The sequence below is a fragment of the Genypterus blacodes genome, unplaced genomic scaffold, assembly GCF_046128005.1.
Source record: "Genypterus blacodes isolate CSIRO-AG114 ecotype Tasmania unplaced genomic scaffold, CSIRO-AGI_Gbla_v1 ptg000048l_1, whole genome shotgun sequence".
Lineage (NCBI taxonomy): Eukaryota > Metazoa > Chordata > Actinopteri > Ophidiiformes > Ophidiidae > Genypterus > Genypterus blacodes.
The window spans coordinates 603561-623320 of record NW_027466861.1 but is presented as its reverse complement, the minus strand read 5'-3'; the positions used below and the strand labels follow the sequence as shown (position 1 = coordinate 623320).

Genomic DNA, 19760 nt, shown 5'->3' with positions numbered 1-19760 from the left:
TTTAGGAGAGCCTGAATATCGTTTCACATAGAAATTAGGCGAGTATTCGACAACATGTTCATATCATCTGTGCTACTATGAAAGTCGAATTATTGATATTTACCCAATACTATGATGAAAGAGCAATATCACATTAGGTAAAACGTTGCTCATACCTAGCCATCCCCTTTCCAACTTTATTGGGCTTCGAGTGGACAACAAGGAACCACGCCTGTTGATAAAAACAAAGGATGCGCGGGGTGTCGATAGGCATCCGCTGTCCTTGTTTGAACTTTTTGAAGTTGAGCTTCTTTATTTCTCTTAAGTCTCTGAGCCTGTCATCTTTTGAGTTCCACAGTGTCTTTAATGCCATTAAGTCCAGTGAACAATGAGTTGGCAGAATTGGCACTTGTCCCTGTCATGATAGGGGGCTTTTTTAATATGCTGACCTCTTGGGATTCTGTCACTTCAGTAATACCCACTCAGAGTCTCATTTTAATATTCTCCAGCCTCTCCTCAGAAATCTCCACAGTCCTGCAGTTTCAGACACTGTAGGGCCTTCATTATCTCCAGAACATTTTAGTCTCGTCCCCTCTCCTAAAAGTGAATGTTATTGTTCATGCATGAGTTAAAAATAAGCTGTAAGTTTTGTGTCAGCATCCAAACAATGAAGTTTTTGTGTCTTTAGGCGCATAAACAATTACGTCAGAAAAGAGGAATAAAGTAGGACACTAAAATAATTAGTGTTTGAATCAAGACTCTTCCATAAATGATTATTCTTTTTGTTCCTCCAGGTGAGACAGCTGCAGCCCTGTCTCGCCCACAACGCCCCCTTTCGGCCCGGACGGCTCACCACGCCCCGGCGCCTATGAAAGGTTACCATGTCAGCCGTAGCATGTCCCAGCATTCCTCCGGTGGTGGTGGAGGAGGCCCCTGCCACTGCATGCCAGACGACTCCGACGGCCCTGGCAGAGACCATTACCCAGGTCACAATGACAGCCACTTTTACCCCCCAGGCGGACCTGCTGAGGCTCTGGCTCTGGAAAGGCATCATTCCCACTCCCATTCCCACTCCCATAGCCATTCTGGAGGGGGCACCTTTCCTCGATCCCACCCCAGCCAGCACCCACCCCTCCAGTCATTGGACTCTTGCGAGGAGTGTCTGTCCTCGGGTCACGGAGGTAAGATGCATCGCGTCCCCCCAAACATGATAGACCAGTTTGAGAAGCAGGTGCCCTTCCACCCCGATGGCTTTCACACACTGCAGTACCAGCGCACCGCCAGTGGAGGTACCGAACAACGCAGCGAGAGTCCATCCCGTATTCGACACCTGGTCAACTCGGTGCAACGTCTCTTCGCGAAGTCACATTCTCTGGAGGCGCCATCCAAACGGGAGTACAACGGGACAAGAGGAGGCGGGGACTACCGAGTGGAGAGAGGAGGAGGGCACAGGAGTGGAGGGGAGGACGGCGGAGGTCACTACACAGGCCACCAGTCTCGCTCAACCAGGAGGAGCAAGTCTCGAGAGCGCAGCAAGAGCGGAGACTCGCGACATGAGTCAGGAAGACGCCACCGCAGCAGGACAGCAGGATGGTGGAGCTCTGACGACAACCTGGACAGCGACAGCAGCTTCCTGGTGGGTGGGGGCAGACGGGGGTATCCCAGTGGACATGAGAGCCTGGATGCTGCCATCCAGGAACTCACCATGAAGAAGCCCAAAGAGCGTGGTAGTGGGCCGGTGCCTGGAGAGTGCATGGCCTGTACCACCATGGCTCTGGCTGGAAGCGAAGGAGGGCACCACGGGCACCATGGCCATTCACTAAAGAGGAGCACCTGGTCAGCCATGACAGTTAGTCAGGCCAGGGAGGTGTACCCCTCAACCCGGGGAGGAGGCTACGACAAAGCTTTGGTGCCCGTGGAGAGCAAGGTGAAGGAGAGGACCTTCCACTACCTGCAGGTATGTGGACATCTTCACTGACATGTCTGCTGTGGTGTTTGTGTGTATGGGGCACATACAAAGACTGGATTCTATATGTTTATTTGTGTGCTCCATGCTCAGCTTCAGCCAGAAACAAACAATATTTGTGTAATTTAAATGAACCTTTCATGACGTTTCAGGAGATTTCCTTCTGAACTAGGCTGTTGACATTTTCAGCATTTTGGAGATATTTGGTTTTAACTTATCTCATCTATTGGTGATCTGTTAATAGGCCCTCTATTGATTCTATTGGAACCACAGAGCATGGTCAACAGAATATGTTGAAAAGCCTCTAAAAGCTAATCTATATGAAGTTCATTTAGATACAAATACATTCACTGTTGCCTCAGAAAACGGCAACCTATCCGGGGTGTGCCCTGTCTCTCATCCAACGACCACTGGCAAAGGTTTCAGCCCCTCAGGATAGGAAAAGTACCATTAGGGTCCATTCAAAGGCCATCAAAATGGATGACCCGACGAACAGACATGGTAAGTTAACGCCAACTAAAAGACCCCATGGACACACAGGCGGCCGTGGTGTTTTGCCAGTAATGGAAAGGAATGATCGTCAACCAGAAATTATTAAACTCAACAGTGGGTGTCCCTGTGTCTCTCTGCCCAACTCACACCCTTTATCTCCTCCTTCCTTCTGCCTTTCTCTCTCACACTTCCTACTCTCCAAAAGGCACAACTAATGACTACTCCAGTGTACCAAGGGCAGATGAAAGGATTCGGATTCACACACACACACGCACACACACACACACGCGCGCACACACACACACACACACACACACACACACACACACACACACACGCACACACACACACACACACACACATTAACAAACCTCCAGCTGTGTTGAGGTAGAACGGGCATACGGACTGTGTTTCTACGGAAACAGCAGGCAGCCACTGGAGTCCCTGGTGTTTTTCCAACTCTCATCCTTTTCGACACAGCTGAGGCCTGCTGATAGGAGAGAGGGGAGGGAGATGAGGGGTGGGAAAAGGTGTAGGAAGAGGGCGAGGAAGAGTGAATCTCCCTTGTGTACTGCGTGGGTTCTACCTTTGTATTTTGACTCTGTGCCTTAGGCTGCTGCCACATTACCACCTTCGGACACGGAACAAACTTTGCCACACCAATTTCATCTTATATCTACAGGTGTCATATGCAGTTTGGAAACAGCGGCGATAAAGTGAGTTTTCTGCCACACTTAGACCTGCCGAAGTCAGCCAGACTGATCCATGGCTTCGGGGCAGGTAACTTCCTGGAGCAGCAGAAATAGAGCTGTTCGGTGGAAACAGGCAAAGACCACCTGTGTAAAGACTAAACTCCATACAGTAATAAAAGCAAATGGTACTTGATTTGAGGCTTTCTGGCACAAATAGCTGTAATTTTAGTCATGTCGAGTCGACATTCTCTACCCACTCTAAATTTTGTACTGTGTTTGAATGAAACCTCGCACATTGGAATAACTGTGGTCAAAGGCAAAAGGACATCTGCAACACTTTCCCTCCCGGTGTGTCAACCCAATCACCAGAACACAGCACGGTCTATGACCAAAGCCTCTATCCACTTTGCTTTTCTCTTCGTCTGTGTGTGATTGATAAAGGACGATAGAAAAAGAAGAATATACAGCAAAGGCTGAAGTTGAAGACAGAAAATGCAAAGGGGGAGAGACAAAGACGAGAAGGAAAAAGAGCATAGTAGGGAGTGAAGGAGGCTCAGCGAGAGAAATGAGATAAAGTTGATGGTCGCCAAGGGGTAAAAAGAGAGAGATGAGAAAACGAGAGCGATAGGAGGAGGCCAGGAGATCGGCAGATTTGGCTGAATCATCTTTAAAGCGATGACCTTTATAACACACACTCAGCCGGATGCACTGCCCTGGGGCCCCTTTGAGTGTGTGTGTGTGTGTGTGTGTGTGTGTGTGTGTGTGTGTGTGTGTGCGCGTGTGCGAGTCCACGCACCTCATCCCTGTCTTTGCTTTGACAGGGAGACGGAGGGATAGTTTGGCGGTGTGTGAATTTTGCCTCAGTAGTAGGACCAGGTGGCATGCACACGCACACAAACGCACACACACACACGCACACACACGCACACACACGCAAACACACACACACACACACACACACACACACACACACACACACACACACACACACACACACACAAAACTGTGCCTATGTGTTGCCATGGTCTTTGTGTTGCTGCTTGGCTCTGTGTTGTGTCCATCAGGGTTCCTTATTTACCTTAAGTCTTCATGTTGACATTGTTACACAATCAGACAAGATAAGGAAGCAAACTCCTCTTAAGATGCCGATGATTTACTGGATACAGCAAACTATTCTAAATGAGCTTCAGTCAGATTGTAGCTGTGCCCAGTTGGTAATTCTGCCTGCTGTGTCCGAGGGAGTATGGGACTCCTTAATTATAAAAGATAACAGAACTCAGTATGAGTCTGTGCTACGTTGAATATGCTGGGAACCCTGTGGTCCTTAAGCTTTTTCACTCCATTCCACCTTATCTTCGTCTTTATAGGTGCTGTTTGTGTGTGTGCATGTGTGACGCCATGTTTACATCTTTTACTCTTCATGCAACTATTGGACACAACGCAACATTAAGATGCATTGACATAACTTCAGAGTAGAAAACAAATCCTATAGATAGTGATGAGTTTGATCATATTAATTTCCATTTAACTGTGCTTGTCATTAAGAATTGTGTGATCTATGTCTAAGGGTTAACTATGATACAGAGAAGTCTGCTGACACAGAGATAGAGATTTTGATCTCAGGAAGCTTCAACTAAGGTGACCTGTAACTGACAAGATCAGATTCTTCTTCTTGTCCACAGCGGGGAGGTACGAAGTTCACATGTTGAGTCAGTTGGTATGAGTGGACAATGCCAGACAATACAGAGCACTGTGTTGTTGAGTGGAACATCTATCAAAGGACAGTGATATCAAGTCCAGAGGTTTTCAGGATCAATGAGGGAATCAAGAGACTGAATGCATCACATGTGGTACATCGGGGATATTGCATGATGTGACCATTGGGAAGGAGATCACTGGGAGAAGTGGTGATTGAATCAAGATGGAGAAGATGCCACTATCGTGTCATCTACAATGCACAGGATGCATGAAGAGGGATGTGCCAAGAGGCGGGGACCACCGACCTCCAACCAACACAAAGGAAGAAACACACCCACATTGGAACACTTTAAATTCTATGAAGATCTTGAGTTCGGGGCTCATTGAGTGGAGGTGTACACAGAACTGGGTTGCAGTCTGTGGACCACTGAAACTCATTGAGACCTCGGCTGAGACCATGAGACCTCAGCTGAGTTTTGCTCTGTATCACAACTTTAACCTCTTTTGCTTATTAAACAGCTTAAGTGAGATCTCTCTCAACTTGAAGTCCTTCTTGCCGCCCAGATGAAGTATTTTGAACACGACAATAGCATTCGTTGCTACCGTGGCTACCACATCACACAAGTGCTAGCCCCTAAGCTAGTTGATTCATTTTGTCTTTCGTTCTTTCTCTGCTACACCAAGCCAGTTCGATTAACAAACATCCACCCCAAACTCCAACTATGCCCTCAGTGTTTATAAAATCTCAGGCACACACGCCCACGTTTGCGTAGCTACTGGCATGTTTGGTTTCTTGTTTCATAGCAACCTAGCAAAGTCAGAGTGTTTTTTTTACTTTATAACGTGGGAATTAATATTCACAGTTGCTGTGAAGACACCCAAAGGAATCAGTGAATCGTGGCGTTTCCTGTCTTGTCTGTCATCTCCATCTGTGTCGTTCATTTTGTCACCTGTCCTTCTGTCTGTCTTACTGTGCCTCTGTCTGTCTGCTTTGCTCTTTGCATTCAACTTGTGTTTCTCCTTTTGCCACCTTGTACATTTGTCCGTCTTTTTTACTGTCTCCTCTTTCTATACTTTTGTCTTACTGATTTTCATTTGCTACTCATCTCTCTGCCTGTCTCTCCACGTGTCTACCTGCCTTTTCGCTGTGTTTATTTGCTCGCTGTCCGTTTGCTTCTGGCTTACGCTCTTTTTCCTTCTTTGTGTCAGTGTTTCTCCAGCTGTCAGAGTTTCTCTCTCTCTGTAAGTCCCTTTGTCCCTTTCTCTCTTTCTCTGACGTCATCTCTCATATATGCATGTATGTGCATGTCTACCTGTGTGTGTGTGCGCGCGTGTATGTGCGCGTGTGTGTGCGCGTGTGTGTATGCCCACATGTGTGTGCGCTCTCATTGTGCACACAAGCATGCCTGTATGGCTGATGTCTGACTAAACATCGTCATTTTGGTCAAACTGAAATATTTTATCAAACACTTGAAAATATTTCCAATTGTTGAGAGCAGAAATCGACATAATATCTTTTATATATATATATTGATGAATTCATATTGTGACTAATTGATTTCCACGTAACAACTGGTTTTGAGGAACACTTACTTTTAACCTTAACTTGTTTTTAACTCGCGTATGGACTGTGTTAACTCTCACTAAACAGGAGTTTGGCCATGCATCTGAGTGGTTATTTTCACTTACTTCTGCTGATTGCAGATCGCTCATCCTTAGTTTTATTTATCCTTTTTGATGCCTGTTTAAATGTTTGTGTGAATGTGCCTCAGGTACCTTCAGATGAGTGGGGCGGTGGATATGCCGGTGGTGGTTTGGCCGACAGCGGAGGGGAGATTCCGTGCCGTCGCATGCGTAGTGGCAGCTACATCAAGGCTATGGGTGACGACGACAGCGCAGACTCGGATGCCAGCCCCAAACCTTCGCCCAAAACCACCATGATTGCCCAGAGAGACGCCTTCCGACGATCTGTCAGCATGGATCAAAGGTCATCTGTCACAATCTATAAAAACGTGGAGTGCAATCTTTGACCAGCCAAATTTACACCTCAACTAAAAGTGACTAAAGGTTCTGCCTACATTTGGCATTTAGCATGTCTAATAATCTCAAATGACGTTAGGGCCACAAACATAATTTGGTACGTTTAGATGCAAAGCAATGGACTGATGTTAGTCAAGATAAGATAATGACAATAAGATAAGATCATGTAAACATGTTCCAATTAAGACCAAAATCAGGCTAAGATGAGTCCAACTAAACCAGTAGGTCCAGGCCTATATAAATTAACATGTAAATCTAAATCGCTCCACGTCTCGAGTATTTTTGCATTTTTTTACATTTAGCAGAACTTTCTGATACCTTCTTTTCAGTAATAATGTCTGGCATAAAAATCAACCTCTGCCTTTGTGTGATTGACTTTTAGCTAGCTAGCAAAAGTAGTGCTAGCTACCGACCTTTGGTAGTTTGCCAAAGCTGTGTAGAAGCAGCTAAAATGGTCAAACATGAGTGAACTCAAGAGCAAGACGCTGCACCTTCCTTATGGTAAAGATTCAAGGAAATTGTTTTGGGATTGATGACCACTGACCACCTCACCTGTCAAGTCGAGCCACTCTGTATCACTACGCGAAGAGTTCCCAGCATTCCTAGCTAGCTTCAAACTAGCGTCGCCTTCTTGTTGTTACCCTGCAAAGAAACCAAGATGTGTAAAACAGTTCGGATGAAGGCAAAATCAGAAATGTGAATTGAGGCCTGTAGGGTAAAAGTCGTAGTCACTTTTGAGATGCTATAATCATATCTTCAATAACCCTTGTTATGTTTGTGTTTAATCCAGGTACTCGTGTAAGCAGTGTACAGACTCCCCCTACCCCAACACCCGAACTGCGCCCAAAACCCACACCCGATCTCGTAGCTACACACGATCTCTGACCAGCTCACAGGTACCACACGGACAAAGCTTGAACATTGACAAAAGGAGCAAGGGGGTTGAAGAACGAATGATAACTGTGTGTGTGTCCTTGTCGTACAGCTGGGGGACACCCTGAACCGCCAGTTTGAGGCCGTGTGTGAGACCATGTTTGGGGAAGTGGAGTCCCAAGCCGTCGAGGCCTTGGATCTTCCGGGGGTGTTTCGCACTCGTAGCCACAGCTACGTCCGCGCCATCCAGGCAGGCTGCTCCCAGGACGACGACTGCCTGTCGGTCTTCTCCATGACAGGACCCCAGGGGAGCATCAAGAGTGGGGCCGGTGAGTGCGTGTGCGTGTGCGTGCATGTGTTGGCGTGTGTGTGTGTGTGTGTGTGCATTAGGGGTGGGAGAAAAATCACAATTCTTCAGACAGATGGTTTGTAAAATCATCTTACCGGTGAAGTAAAGTTGAGTATTATCAATAAAATCACTTCGATTCAGACTTAAAATGTTGACATGAAAACACAGTACAGGGCTAAAAAGATGACAAAAGATTGTGGACATGATTTTAACATTTATATTGCCCTACTTACAGATTAGCATTACTTTAAGAATCACAGTAGATATCCTATCAGGATCGAAATCGTCAGTCGTTAGGCAGGCGTGTATTTGGTTTGGTGTTTGAAACAGCTAGACATTCGTAAAAACATAAATACACACACACACACACACACACACACACCAACTACCACACATTGTTTTCTCTGTCAGTTCAGAGCTGCATTCAATGCCTGCATCCTCTTTTTACTTTGTCTTTTCTTCTTTACTTCTTTGATCTTTACCTTCTCACTGAGGCTTTCGATCTTGCTGCAGTCTATTTTGTGTGTGTGTGTGTGTGTGGGGGGGGGGGGGGGGGGGGGGGGGGGGGGGGGGGGGGGGGGGGGCATGCACGCTATGTGTGTGTTGTGTGTATTCTGTGTGTTGTTGCTCCCTCTCTATCTGTTCCACTCCCTTTCTTGTCTCTGCCATCTCCCTCCCCTATGTAATCGCCGGCTTCTTTGGCTCAGTAACGGGGACTGGAAAGCTCATGATTATGATGATAGCTCAATGTCTCCAGCTGCTTCTCCCTCTCTCTATCACTCTCCCTCTCCCTTTCTCCCTCCATCTCACTACTTTCTCACTCCATCTCCCTACTCGCTTTAGGCTCTTTTGTTGGTCTTACTTTTTAACCGTTTTGGCCATTACCATCACTATCTCATCCTGCTTTTACTTAGTACTAGTGCAGATTTGCAGTCATGCATGGATGTGTGTGTCTCTCTGCTCCGATGTGTGTATTTGTGCAGCAGACTGCCACTCCACTGCTATCATCGGTGCCTTACAGGGCTAATATTTCCAGGCTTAGACCAGCAAATCCCCCTGAGATTTATTAAATCCTCTGTGAAGTGTCATATATATCAAACCAATGCAAACACACACACACACACACACACACACACACACACACACACACACTTGTATCCTTCTTGTGGTTTGGTGAATTGCAGTTTATTGAGAAAGACTTATTAGCCTTTACTCTGTGAAAAATGCACAAGCAAATAAAGCAGCAAAGGAGGAGAAAGATCCTTACGTCTCATTTTAACATTCTCACAGGAAACTGCTCCACCTTCTGAAAACGCAAAGTCATGTTGCCTCGAGGGACGAGATAATCATTTCTGTCTTTCCAGCAACTCAGAGAAATTCATTCAAAAAAGGATGATGGGTTAAATTTTGACGACTTTTGAGACACTGAGCACTGCAGTCGCATTGGAACAATGGGAAGGGAGAGGAAGGAGGATTGTAACTGTCCATACCTCTGCTAGAAACAACTACAACTTCAGAAATAAAAGTAAATGATAAATTTGAGGTGACTTAACTTAGTACTTAACAATCTTCACTGTGAATGCTCCAGATTTATAATTGTGGGTCTCCTGATAACAACAACAATGTATTATAGATGATGCTGACTGCCAGAATGAGGAATGTGCAGGCAGTATAAAAGTTGTATTTTACCCTCTGGCTTAAAGTGGTTAAAGTTTTTGTTCTTTTCTTATTTCATTTTGGCAAATGTCCCACTCTTTCTACCTTCTCCTCCCAGCCTGCCCTCATTGTAAGTACGCCCCCCCCCTCGCCCGCCCCATTGATAAATTACCCATTTTACTTTTAACAGCCCTCTTTTCTGTCTTCCTCTCTCCCTCTCTCTCTTTGCTGTCTACCTTTCTCCCTCTCCTCTGACCCTGCAGTCTTTCCTTATCGTAAAGGTGCTCCTCCCCCACTCCCACCTCGCATGTCCAAGTCTTCGCTCTCTGTGCGGGCCCAGAGCAGCACAGAGTCCACCCAGGACGCCTACTTCCAGAACAGCGGTCAGTTGGTGTCAGCGTCTGGCCCCGGGCGCCCCAAGCAGCACAGCAACTCGGTGGATCTCGGCAGCACCGACGGGCCCTCGGGTCGATCCTCCAGAGGAGGCTACTACACCGCGACAGGCCCGGGTCGATCCCGACAGCACAGCAACTCTGCAGAGAGTCTTGATGGAGTCAGGGGGTCTCGGGAACTGGTGCCCTATGGAGGAGGTCCAGGAGTGGGGGTGAGGGCCAAGCACAGCAGCTCGGCCGACAGTCTGCTGGAGGGGCCGCCGAGGCCGAGCAGAGAGAGGGACAGCAGGATTGGGGTCGGCCTGGGGAAGTCGGCCTCACTGCCTCAGAACAGCATGATGCTGAATAAGACCGGAGGAGGAGGAGGGCAGGATGAAGGACGTGGAGTGAGAAAGTGGAGGCCATCCATAGCCGTGCAGGTGAGACGTGAGGGATTGGCTGTCTGCTTTAGAAAAACAGAATCTAAGCAGGTGTGTGTGACAGTCATCACTGATTCCATACCTCTGCATGTTCCAGGTGGACAGCTCGGAGACTCTGTCAGATTCTGACGCAGAGGGCAAAGCGCTCAGAGAGGTCCACTCTATAGGCGTCCAAGTTGAGGATGACAAAAGGTAATTGGATTAAAACAGCAAAGTTAACCTTAATTATGCAAATAAACATGCAAAACAAGATGTGTTTTCTGTCACAATCTTTCATTTATTAGCTGATTTATCCATTCTCTGTCAAACATGTGTATTCATTGAGTAGATTTAACCTTTTTTTCAGTAATTTATGCAAATAATTTTTAATACATAATGTGACTTCATCAAAGTCTTCATCTCCTGCGCTGCAGACAGTGTGGCCACCTATGGTTGATTTCTCTGCTCAAACTTATTATTTCATCAGGCATCACAGCTTGAATTCAGCGAGACTTTGCTCCACGAATGTCTTGTTTTCGCACCATTAGTGGCTGTAACCATGACGACTGCATACACTCAACATGACTTTCACATGTGACGCAGCCCATCTCCTAATTATAACCGGCATCACTTTACGGGTCAGATCCACACAGATGCATGCGAGCCCCCACATACGCATTCTTCCAAACCACATGCCGCCATGTGATCGTGCACCTGTTAACAAAGTCCCCCCCCACCTCACGCAATCATCCAGAACCAGAGTGTGTGACATGGGGGGGGAGAAAAGTGAGAGTGAGGACGGAAATGTGAGTCACACCTCGCACCCTGTCAAATGGCAAAGAGGGATGATGGGAAAGTAGGGGGTATTGACTCGGAATAGTGCAAACGTTCATCACAGATTCCTCTGACATGACATTTGCACACATGAGTGCGTCACAGGCTGTAAGATGGAGCGGATTCATCACTACCAAGTGTGTTGTGGTGACAGAGGGCCAGTGTGACTTTTAAACGTGTTCAAATGAGCCTCTGCAATTCAATTATCCAGTGAAAATGCTGTGCAGAAAGCTTTAACGTGCGTGTCTCTGTTTGACGGATGGATCTGACCCGGCTACGCCTCTGATTGTGTGGCAGGCGGGCTCGTTTCAAGCGCTCCAACAGCGTGACGGCAAGCGTGCAGGCCGACCTGGACCCCGAGGGCTTCCCGGGGCTCAGCATCGCCGTGCCAACGCAGGATAAGAGCCTCCAGTTCGGCTGCTCCTTCCAAAGGCACTCGTCAGAGCCGGAATCAGCCAGCCAGTATGCAGAGTGCCATCGCACTGTCCACACGCAGGGCCAGTGGGCCTACAGAGAGGTGGGCCTGCCTGAACACACACACCGTCTGTATGTACAGGACTAATTCAGACCGGGAAGCAAACCGTCAGAAATCAAGAATAACATAAGGAACCTGTATATATGGATTAATACATTGACACTGGAGCAACTTAATCTTATTATTTAATCAATTTAATATCAACCAATAATGAAGAATTCCACAATAAAAAGTGGGGGAAATGATTAGTTTACTTTTTTTTACTTTAAACTAGTGTAGGGTCTGTAGTTTGATCTTAAAGCACTTCAACTTTAATGATTAATTGATATGTTGGCAGATTTATTTGTGTAATGTTTACTGTTATTTATCTGTCTATTATGTGAAGCACATACAGTTAAAAAGGATGTAAATCATAGTCTTGTATAATTTTCTCAGCACTAAATACCAATTGTTAATCTGATCTCGACATGATGAGAATTACGATGATTTAAAGGCCAAATTATATTTCTTCAAAAAACGATTTAAATGAAAATTCTCTGCTTCTCTCATTCAGAAGCCAGATGCACAAACTATAATTCTTCCCGTTGGCAGCGACGCTCGATGCTTCCCAAATATTTTTCCACTTAGAAATCAGCGCGCACAATTTGGCATCTGCACGCATGGATTTCCACATCAATACTTCCTTGGGAAAGACTGAGGGGGGGAGAGAGAGAGTAAGGGGGGAGAGAGAGAGAGAGAAATACATACATAATACAACAAATAAATCCTAAAAAATAAGGTCTTACTGTTTGGGTCCTGATTGCTGCATGTCCTAACAGAGTTTCCCCGTCTTCTCTTATGCGACCCCAGGACTTCATCCAGAGCGGCTACTCCACCGAACCCTGCCAGGCAGACCCTCGACCCCACCAGCACCCGCACCTGCCCCCGCGAGCCCACTCCCCGCTCCCCCTCACCGCCGAGCGAGCCTGGGCGGGCACGCCGTCCCTGGAGGGCCCCAGGAGCCTGCCTGACTCGGGCCGAGCCTCGCCCTGCATGAGGGACGGAGAGTTCTTCTTACGCCTGCTGCAGACGGAGGTGGAGAGGATGGAGGGATGGTGTCAGAACATGGAAAGGGAGGCCGAGGAGAGCGAGCTGCCGGAGGAAGGTGCGTTTGCGGGCTCTGGCTGGCTGTTTAACGCCTGCTGTGTTGTCTGCCACATCTTACCTGAATCCTTTTTTCCTCCCCAGTTCTGGAGCTGATTCGTAATGCTGTTGGCAGCGCACAGATACTCATGTCTCAAAACGTTCAGCAGTTCTTCCGTCTCTGCCAACAAAGTGTGGTAAGTGTGTGCGTGTGAGTGCGCGTGAGCCTGTGTTGCATCACTAAATAGAGATTTGATCTTTTAACTTGATGCAGAGTCACTGATGCCATGTTACAGTGCAGTAGATGGCAGATGTGCAGCTTCTGAAGTCCTGAAGCACCACAGAGTTCTATCATCAATGAAAACACATCATACAAATATTTTAACTTTTTGTTTAAGTAGTTTAAGTGGCTTGATGGATGGACAGATCTAAATAGTTGTAGGGGTCTTCTTCCATGTTATACTGGGTCACCCTCGCACTCTTTGCTCTTTCTCCCTCTCTGTCCAGGACCCATCAGCGTACCCCCAACCCAACTCTCAGGATCTGGCAGGCTTCTGGGACCTGCTCCAGCTCAACATAGAAGACGTCAGGGTCAAGTTTCAGGACCTCCAGAGGCTCAAGGACTCTGGCTGGAGGCTGCCACCTGAAAAGAAGGTGAGAGGTCCGGGGGTCCACACAGCCCTGGTGTCCCCTCAGCGCTCCCCCAGAGCTAAGATGGCGGTGTGCAGACGAGTGGCGCAGATGGTCCCGCCCTCCGAGCCGCTGCAAGCTGTGAAAATATGGAACGGCAACAGGAGCTGAGCTTCTGAAGAGACTCTGGAGACGAGAATTGCTAGAAATTTGAGAAAATGTGCAAAAAAAAGCTGGTCAGACTAAACTAAACCAAACACGTAACTAGAATGAATCACTCGCCTTTGAGTCAGTAGCTCAGTGTAACTTTACTTTACTTGCGAGACCCTGATGGCTACAAGAACTAACAATTGTTTCTCTTTTCTTCTTTTGTCTGTTACATTACTTTTCTTTGTCTTTTCTCTTCTTTCCTCATCTCATTTCCTATCCTATGACAATGCATGCTGGGATTCTGACTTTGGTTATTTGCTCGTTGTAATGTCGCTTTATCCTGATAATGCTTCTTTCACACTTGAGTTTTACCCTTTAACGTATTGATGGATTCGCTCTTTGGTTTCTCATTCTCTGTGTTCCCCCAACATGTCCTCCTCTCTGCATGGGATCCCCCCCATACAAACTCATTTTTACCCCCGTCTGGTTATTATTCCACGTTGTCCGCTGCGTTTTCATCTCCACCTCACTGTCGTCGGGTTAGGAGGAAAAGAAGCTTCCTCCTCCCTTACCAAAGAAGCCGGTGGGAGGTGTGAGCGGCAGCCTGCGGGCCGATAGCGTCGGGGATGCGGGGGCCGGAGGCGGCGGGTCGGGGGGCCTGGTGGTGCCACGTGTGGGCGGTGGACACACGCTACCCATCAGGGAGAAGTCCCTGGACCTCGGGGACCGTCAGAGGACAGAGGCAAGGAGGAGGTTGCTGCAGACCAAGCGAACCGCCTCCTTCAGGCAGAACTCGGCTACGGAGAGCGCAGACAGCATTGAGATCTACATCCCTGAAGCCCAGACACGACTCTGAACACCCCCCACCGCCCGCCTGCCCCTCACCCCCCCCCTTGATGCCGACCTGTGCACCTATCTCAGTCTTTGTCTGAGCCCAGTTTTGGATCTTTACTGTATCTGCTGCCATGCCCTCAGCGTTTCCCCATCACCTCAACTCGCGACAGTTACAAATTCGCTTCTCTCCATCATTGTCGGATGAGCCAAAAACTAGCAGCGACAGCCATTTTGTTTCACTTGGACTCAGCTTTCTTACTGACAAGAGGCTTAGACCTGAAATGGTAGCTAAACAGATTCAAGTTACAGACTTTTGAGTCTCGCAAGTTTCTTTTTCCATTTCGGCTTAGAACAAACCGTTCTGACACTTTTTATACACCAGTAGTAACCGGAGGTCCACGCAGTAGTAGCATGTCTGAGCGTGTTCACCTTAGCACTTCTCCATCACAAAATAAAGGGCTTAACAGGCAATCTGAATCACCAATAGCTCTTCCCATCCTCTTCACCGACGCCATTTGTACGGATGAATAAACATGAATGATGAATTTGTAAATCATTAGTTTAAACACCCTTAAAGTCAGATGGTTGGCAATCCCCAAAGAACTCTCCAAGCATTGCCAGCCAACTACAGATGGCACCTTCCATTGGCAGTTTATCCATGGCGTCCATTCTACCATCAGCATTCAGCAGTGAGGATGTTTGGATGTCCGAGTGTTACGCGTACGCGGCGTTCACGCCTTCGTTTCCTAGAAGCGTCACAGCAAAACTGCTAGAGAGCCTCACAGATGACAGCAGAGCTCTTTTTTGTTGTATATTCTGTTTGGTGACAGTGTTCAGGGGTGCGGCTACAGGGAGTGTTTAGGGGGTAGATGGTATGTAGGTGGTTTTTCCAAGACTTTACTGAGGAGGCCCCTATTTCACTGTGAGACTACAGCACCTCCAAGTGGTCAAATGAGGACACAACCCACCTACTCTGCTCTTTAGAGAGTTCTTTCCAAGTCAGTCAGGACATAACAATCACCCTGATATAACAGCCATGAAGAAGGATCGTTTCTCCTTCTCCTTTCTTGTCTTTTCATCTCGGGCTTATACTTCCGAGTGCAATTTCCCCCCTAAGATATCTGAGTCACCGAGCAGACCAGGCAGTGGATCACAAGGCAAACAGTGGAGAGCCGCCAAAGTCTCAGATAAAAGCCACTCGCCTGAACCGAGCCCCACTTGAATCCGCCGCTCACAATCCTCTCAATTTCACACACCGCTGATGAGGGAAGGGATGATCCCTTTGGGCGGCAGAAGAAAACAAAGTGTGGTGCTTTGGAAGGCCGATGTTAGCCCTTGCGAGTCTCCCAAATCGCGTCCTGTGAATCCCAGCTGTTCCGATTCAATGCACCCCCTTCGATACCCCTTCCAAAGAGCAGGAAGAAGCGGGGAAGTTCCCCTGCGGAAAAGATTCAAATCAATAGCGGCTGGCGGAGGTTAAAACAAACTTATTATCAACGGAATTCACGTTTGTTGCACTAGAAAGATTGAGGCAATTCCTTTCCTCCTAATTCAATCCCTGAAATCGCACTGAACAAAGAGTGGCGTGATTTGAAAGCGTTTGAGAGAGGGACGTCCTCCTCGCTAAAGCCGATACGATTTTTAATTGTTTGGCGCGGATGTTCTTCCGTCTAGGCGTGGCGTGCGTGTCCGTGTATGCGTGTGGCGTTAGTGATTACGAAGAGCTGTGTGTGGGGGAAAAAAAGAGACACGAGTTTGCCACAAAGCCCGATGAACACGAAAAAGGCCAAATCAGCCATTTTACCTGAAGAAGAAACACAAACAGAGAGAAATGAAAAGAATCTTTACGCATGAGCTGTTGTTTCCTTTTCTAAAAATTTGGATGGAATGTGTTGGAAAAATGGGATATTTTACTGGGAGATGTATATTTTATAATATAATCTACATTTCTAGATTAGTAGAGATTACTGATTACAGTATATGTACAACGACTTATATCAAATGTGAAATACTACAGTATTATTCTGATAGATTATAGCATCGTGTGATACTACAGCTGTGTGGCATATCCAGACTCAGTACACGTGAACATTAGTACTATCTTCAGTATGTGAGTGCTGGATCAGGTTCACAGGGTATAACAGGCAAGAATATACGTTTGCCGAGTATGATCCTCCTTAGGCCTATACGGTTTCCTGTCTGTGGTTCTTCCCCCTTTTCCTCTTTTAGAACCAACTACATGTGCCTAACCAGCGATATGTGGAGGTTTCCTTTGAACACACTTTCTATAGAGATATGTAAATAGAAAACCTATTAGAATCTGGACTTCAAGCGTTTTTAACCGTACCAACATGCCATCCCGCCCGTGTCGCCCTCGCTCACTTGCAATACACATTTACAGCTGGCGGAGTTTCTTAATGTAATACTGCATGTTTTAATATGACGACCTCACGATCCACACACACACACACACAAAAAAGCAGAAGCAAATTTTGTAGTCCACGAACTTTGACACGATTTTCCAATTCTGTCATTTAAACCAGTAATGTCTTTGTACGGAGATTATATCTTTGGGCAACAATGGTGACGACGACTCTGCTAACCTTGATGGAGGACTTGAGGTTTTTGGTTTGAACCTCTGGGAGCCAACACATCGATTTATCCGCCTTCTCCTAAACAACGAGCTGCCCGACAAAGCCAAGTGAAGGGCTCCGAATCAGACGCCATGTTTTATTCACCCTGCAGAAATCTGTTTAGCCTTTCGTCCTTCACCTTCGCCTCTGTTGCGCTCAAAACCCGACATCTCTGCGGTGTTCGGCACGACCCTAATCAATCAAACAAAGCACAAAGACCTGCTTTTATACTGTTACTCCACTGTGAAGGACTTTCGACTCTGCTCGCGCAATCCTCCAAAACCACCACACGGAATCACAGAGGGACGTCAAGGTCTTTCCACCAGGAGACACCAGGATTTGTATCCACAGTAGCATCCACTACTATTTCCTGAATGCTCGCTGACTTTCCAGCGACGTGAGCCGAGGTGTTAGCCAGCCACCTTGCCTTTGAACCACCTCCTCAGCAACACTGGGTGTTGGGTGGGTGTGATTTCCATCGTTTGAGTTTAGTATCTGCATCTGTCTCGTATCTGCACAGTATAAACACAGGGGCCTCAGAAACCTTCAGTTCCGACGCGGCGTGGACGTACGGCGCGCGAACGCGGCCGCTCACCGACACGTGCGACAGACTACTTAATGAACCCTTTCACCTCTTTCTAAAAAGTGCAAAAACAGCCAGACGAACGAGTCAACTCTGAGTACCTCAGTTTCTAGCAGCAGTGTCTCCAACCCTGACCCAGGCCTCTGTCCTCAGGGGAGCATTCTAATTCCACACAACCTTGGACCCTGAGAACAAAAAAAAGACAAGATCAGTCCAGCTGGCAAGTGGTCCATCTTCTCTGAGAGTTTTCGTAGTAGCCATTTTCTGAGTCACTGGCGAGCAGTGTGGTGGGTGTGAGGCAAACGAGCTCAACTGTAGCCTATGTGTGTGTGCTGTACACTGTGCATCTGCGAAAAAGTGTAGCAGCAGATTTGAGTTTTAGCCATGCAAACATTTGTCAGAGGTCGTGCCGCTCTAGAGGGCGAAAGTGACATCGCTGGTGGAGATAAAGCGTTAGTGGGCGGGGCCAAAGAGCCGCAGGGTAAGAGACGTGTTATTAGGTCAAAATTTTCACATTGAGAACCGTTTGTTGGATTTCAAATGCAGATTACTTCAATTCTAATCCAATTTATCATTTAAACCTAGAGTATAAAACGCCGCAAAACAATACATCCATAAATCTTGAACATTCATAGCGTCATATGAAGAAATTACCTAAATGATCAATACTCGTCTGCTCAGGCTTAAGAGATAAAGTGATTAAATCTCGTTTTTAATGATGCCAAAATCAGATTGAAATCATCATAAACAGAAATTGGTGTGCTACAATGACATTTAAGTAGATTATACGATCAAAGATGGTACTTCCTTTGTAAAATCATTACACAACAATTTATTTTTCTTCAGTGAACGACAGAATCCTTTCAATTCCAATTAGGTATTCTGCTTACTTTCCTATTCAATCTTAACCAGTTCGAGAGAAAACAAATTCTTGGATGTGAACATATTAAGTGGAATTACAGGTGTAATATTTGTAGGAATTTGGCGAGATTACCTCCCGTATTGCGTCTGCTTTGGCTCCGCCCAAACGACTCTTCCTCGAACTGTTGAGATTCCTGCTTTCGTTCTGCAGAGGAACTCCAGCGCAGGAAGATGTTTGTCTAACTGGAACTCCGATGTGCCTTTAGCACTGAGGTTTTATTGTGTTTGAGTGTGTGCGTGCGTATGCGTGTGTGTGTGGGTGTGTGTGCATGCATTTGCACTGTGATGCTGCTTTACAGTACACACACAGGTAACCATGTGGGTCAGAGACAACTGAGCAATTACTGTGTAATTAACAAAAAAATACCCTGCCACCCTCATGTTTACAAAATGTAAATACCTGTTGCTCTTCTCAATATAACATGTATTGTTATTACAATATGATTATTATTAGTATGATTATTGTCATTTAACTTAGTTATTGCCATCACTGTCATTACTATAAATGGTGTTGTCATTTCAATTCTATCTATGGGTAAACATTGTTCTGTATACAAGGGCGAGTCTGGTGTATAATAATGAAAAAAAATGAATTCTTGATCTATGAAACCACTGCTACTAAGGAGACGGAGTAGAAGAAGAGAAAACGAACAATAACTCTGGGATGAAACACTTCTCTGGGATCCCCGGCGGACAGGACACTCGGGTGCGGCGTGACAGGGAGGTCACCACAGGAGGACAGGAAGTGATAGGACAGACCGTGCGGATGATCCAAACGCTCAGACGCCATTCATCCACCTGCTCGCAACATCTGCCGGACGAGGAGGGAACAAACATGGACATCAACTCTGTATTCTACTCTGCAATGTAGCAACAAACCGCCCCCACTATCCCCTTCCTCACTCTCTCCCTCCTCCCTCCCTCTCGTCCTCTATCTCCTCCCTTCACCTGCTCCCCCTAATCGTTACTGAATATCACATTTTTAACCAGTTGGGTCAGACACGCCGAGTTTTCCTGTCCGTTCAGCTCAGCTTTATTCATAC

General features: G+C 46.7%; 1 protein-coding gene and 1 long non-coding RNA gene across 2 annotated transcripts; one reads left to right on the top strand and one right to left on the bottom strand.

The window, feature by feature from the left end:
- Nucleotides 1–793: 793 nt before the first annotated feature.
- On the top strand, nt 794–14602 carry dlgap3 (discs, large (Drosophila) homolog-associated protein 3). The gene is made up of 11 exons (XM_076149751.1): nt 794–1936; nt 6600–6814; nt 7658–7763; nt 7853–8069; nt 10009–10556; nt 10654–10748; nt 11667–11886; nt 12694–12988; nt 13072–13163; nt 13474–13620; nt 14291–14602. Exons 1-11 carry the CDS (start codon nt 848–850, stop codon nt 14600–14602), a joined length of 3336 nt encoding a protein of 1111 aa, XP_076005866.1. The 5' UTR covers nt 794–847.
- LOC143000442 (uncharacterized) lies at nt 13055–18954 on the bottom strand. The gene is made up of 3 exons (XR_012963622.1): nt 18791–18954; nt 17898–17981; nt 13055–13735 (listed from the first exon to the last, which is right to left on the bottom strand). It is a non-coding gene; the product is annotated as an uncharacterized LOC143000442 (long non-coding RNA).
- Nucleotides 18955–19760: the final 806 nt, after the last annotated feature.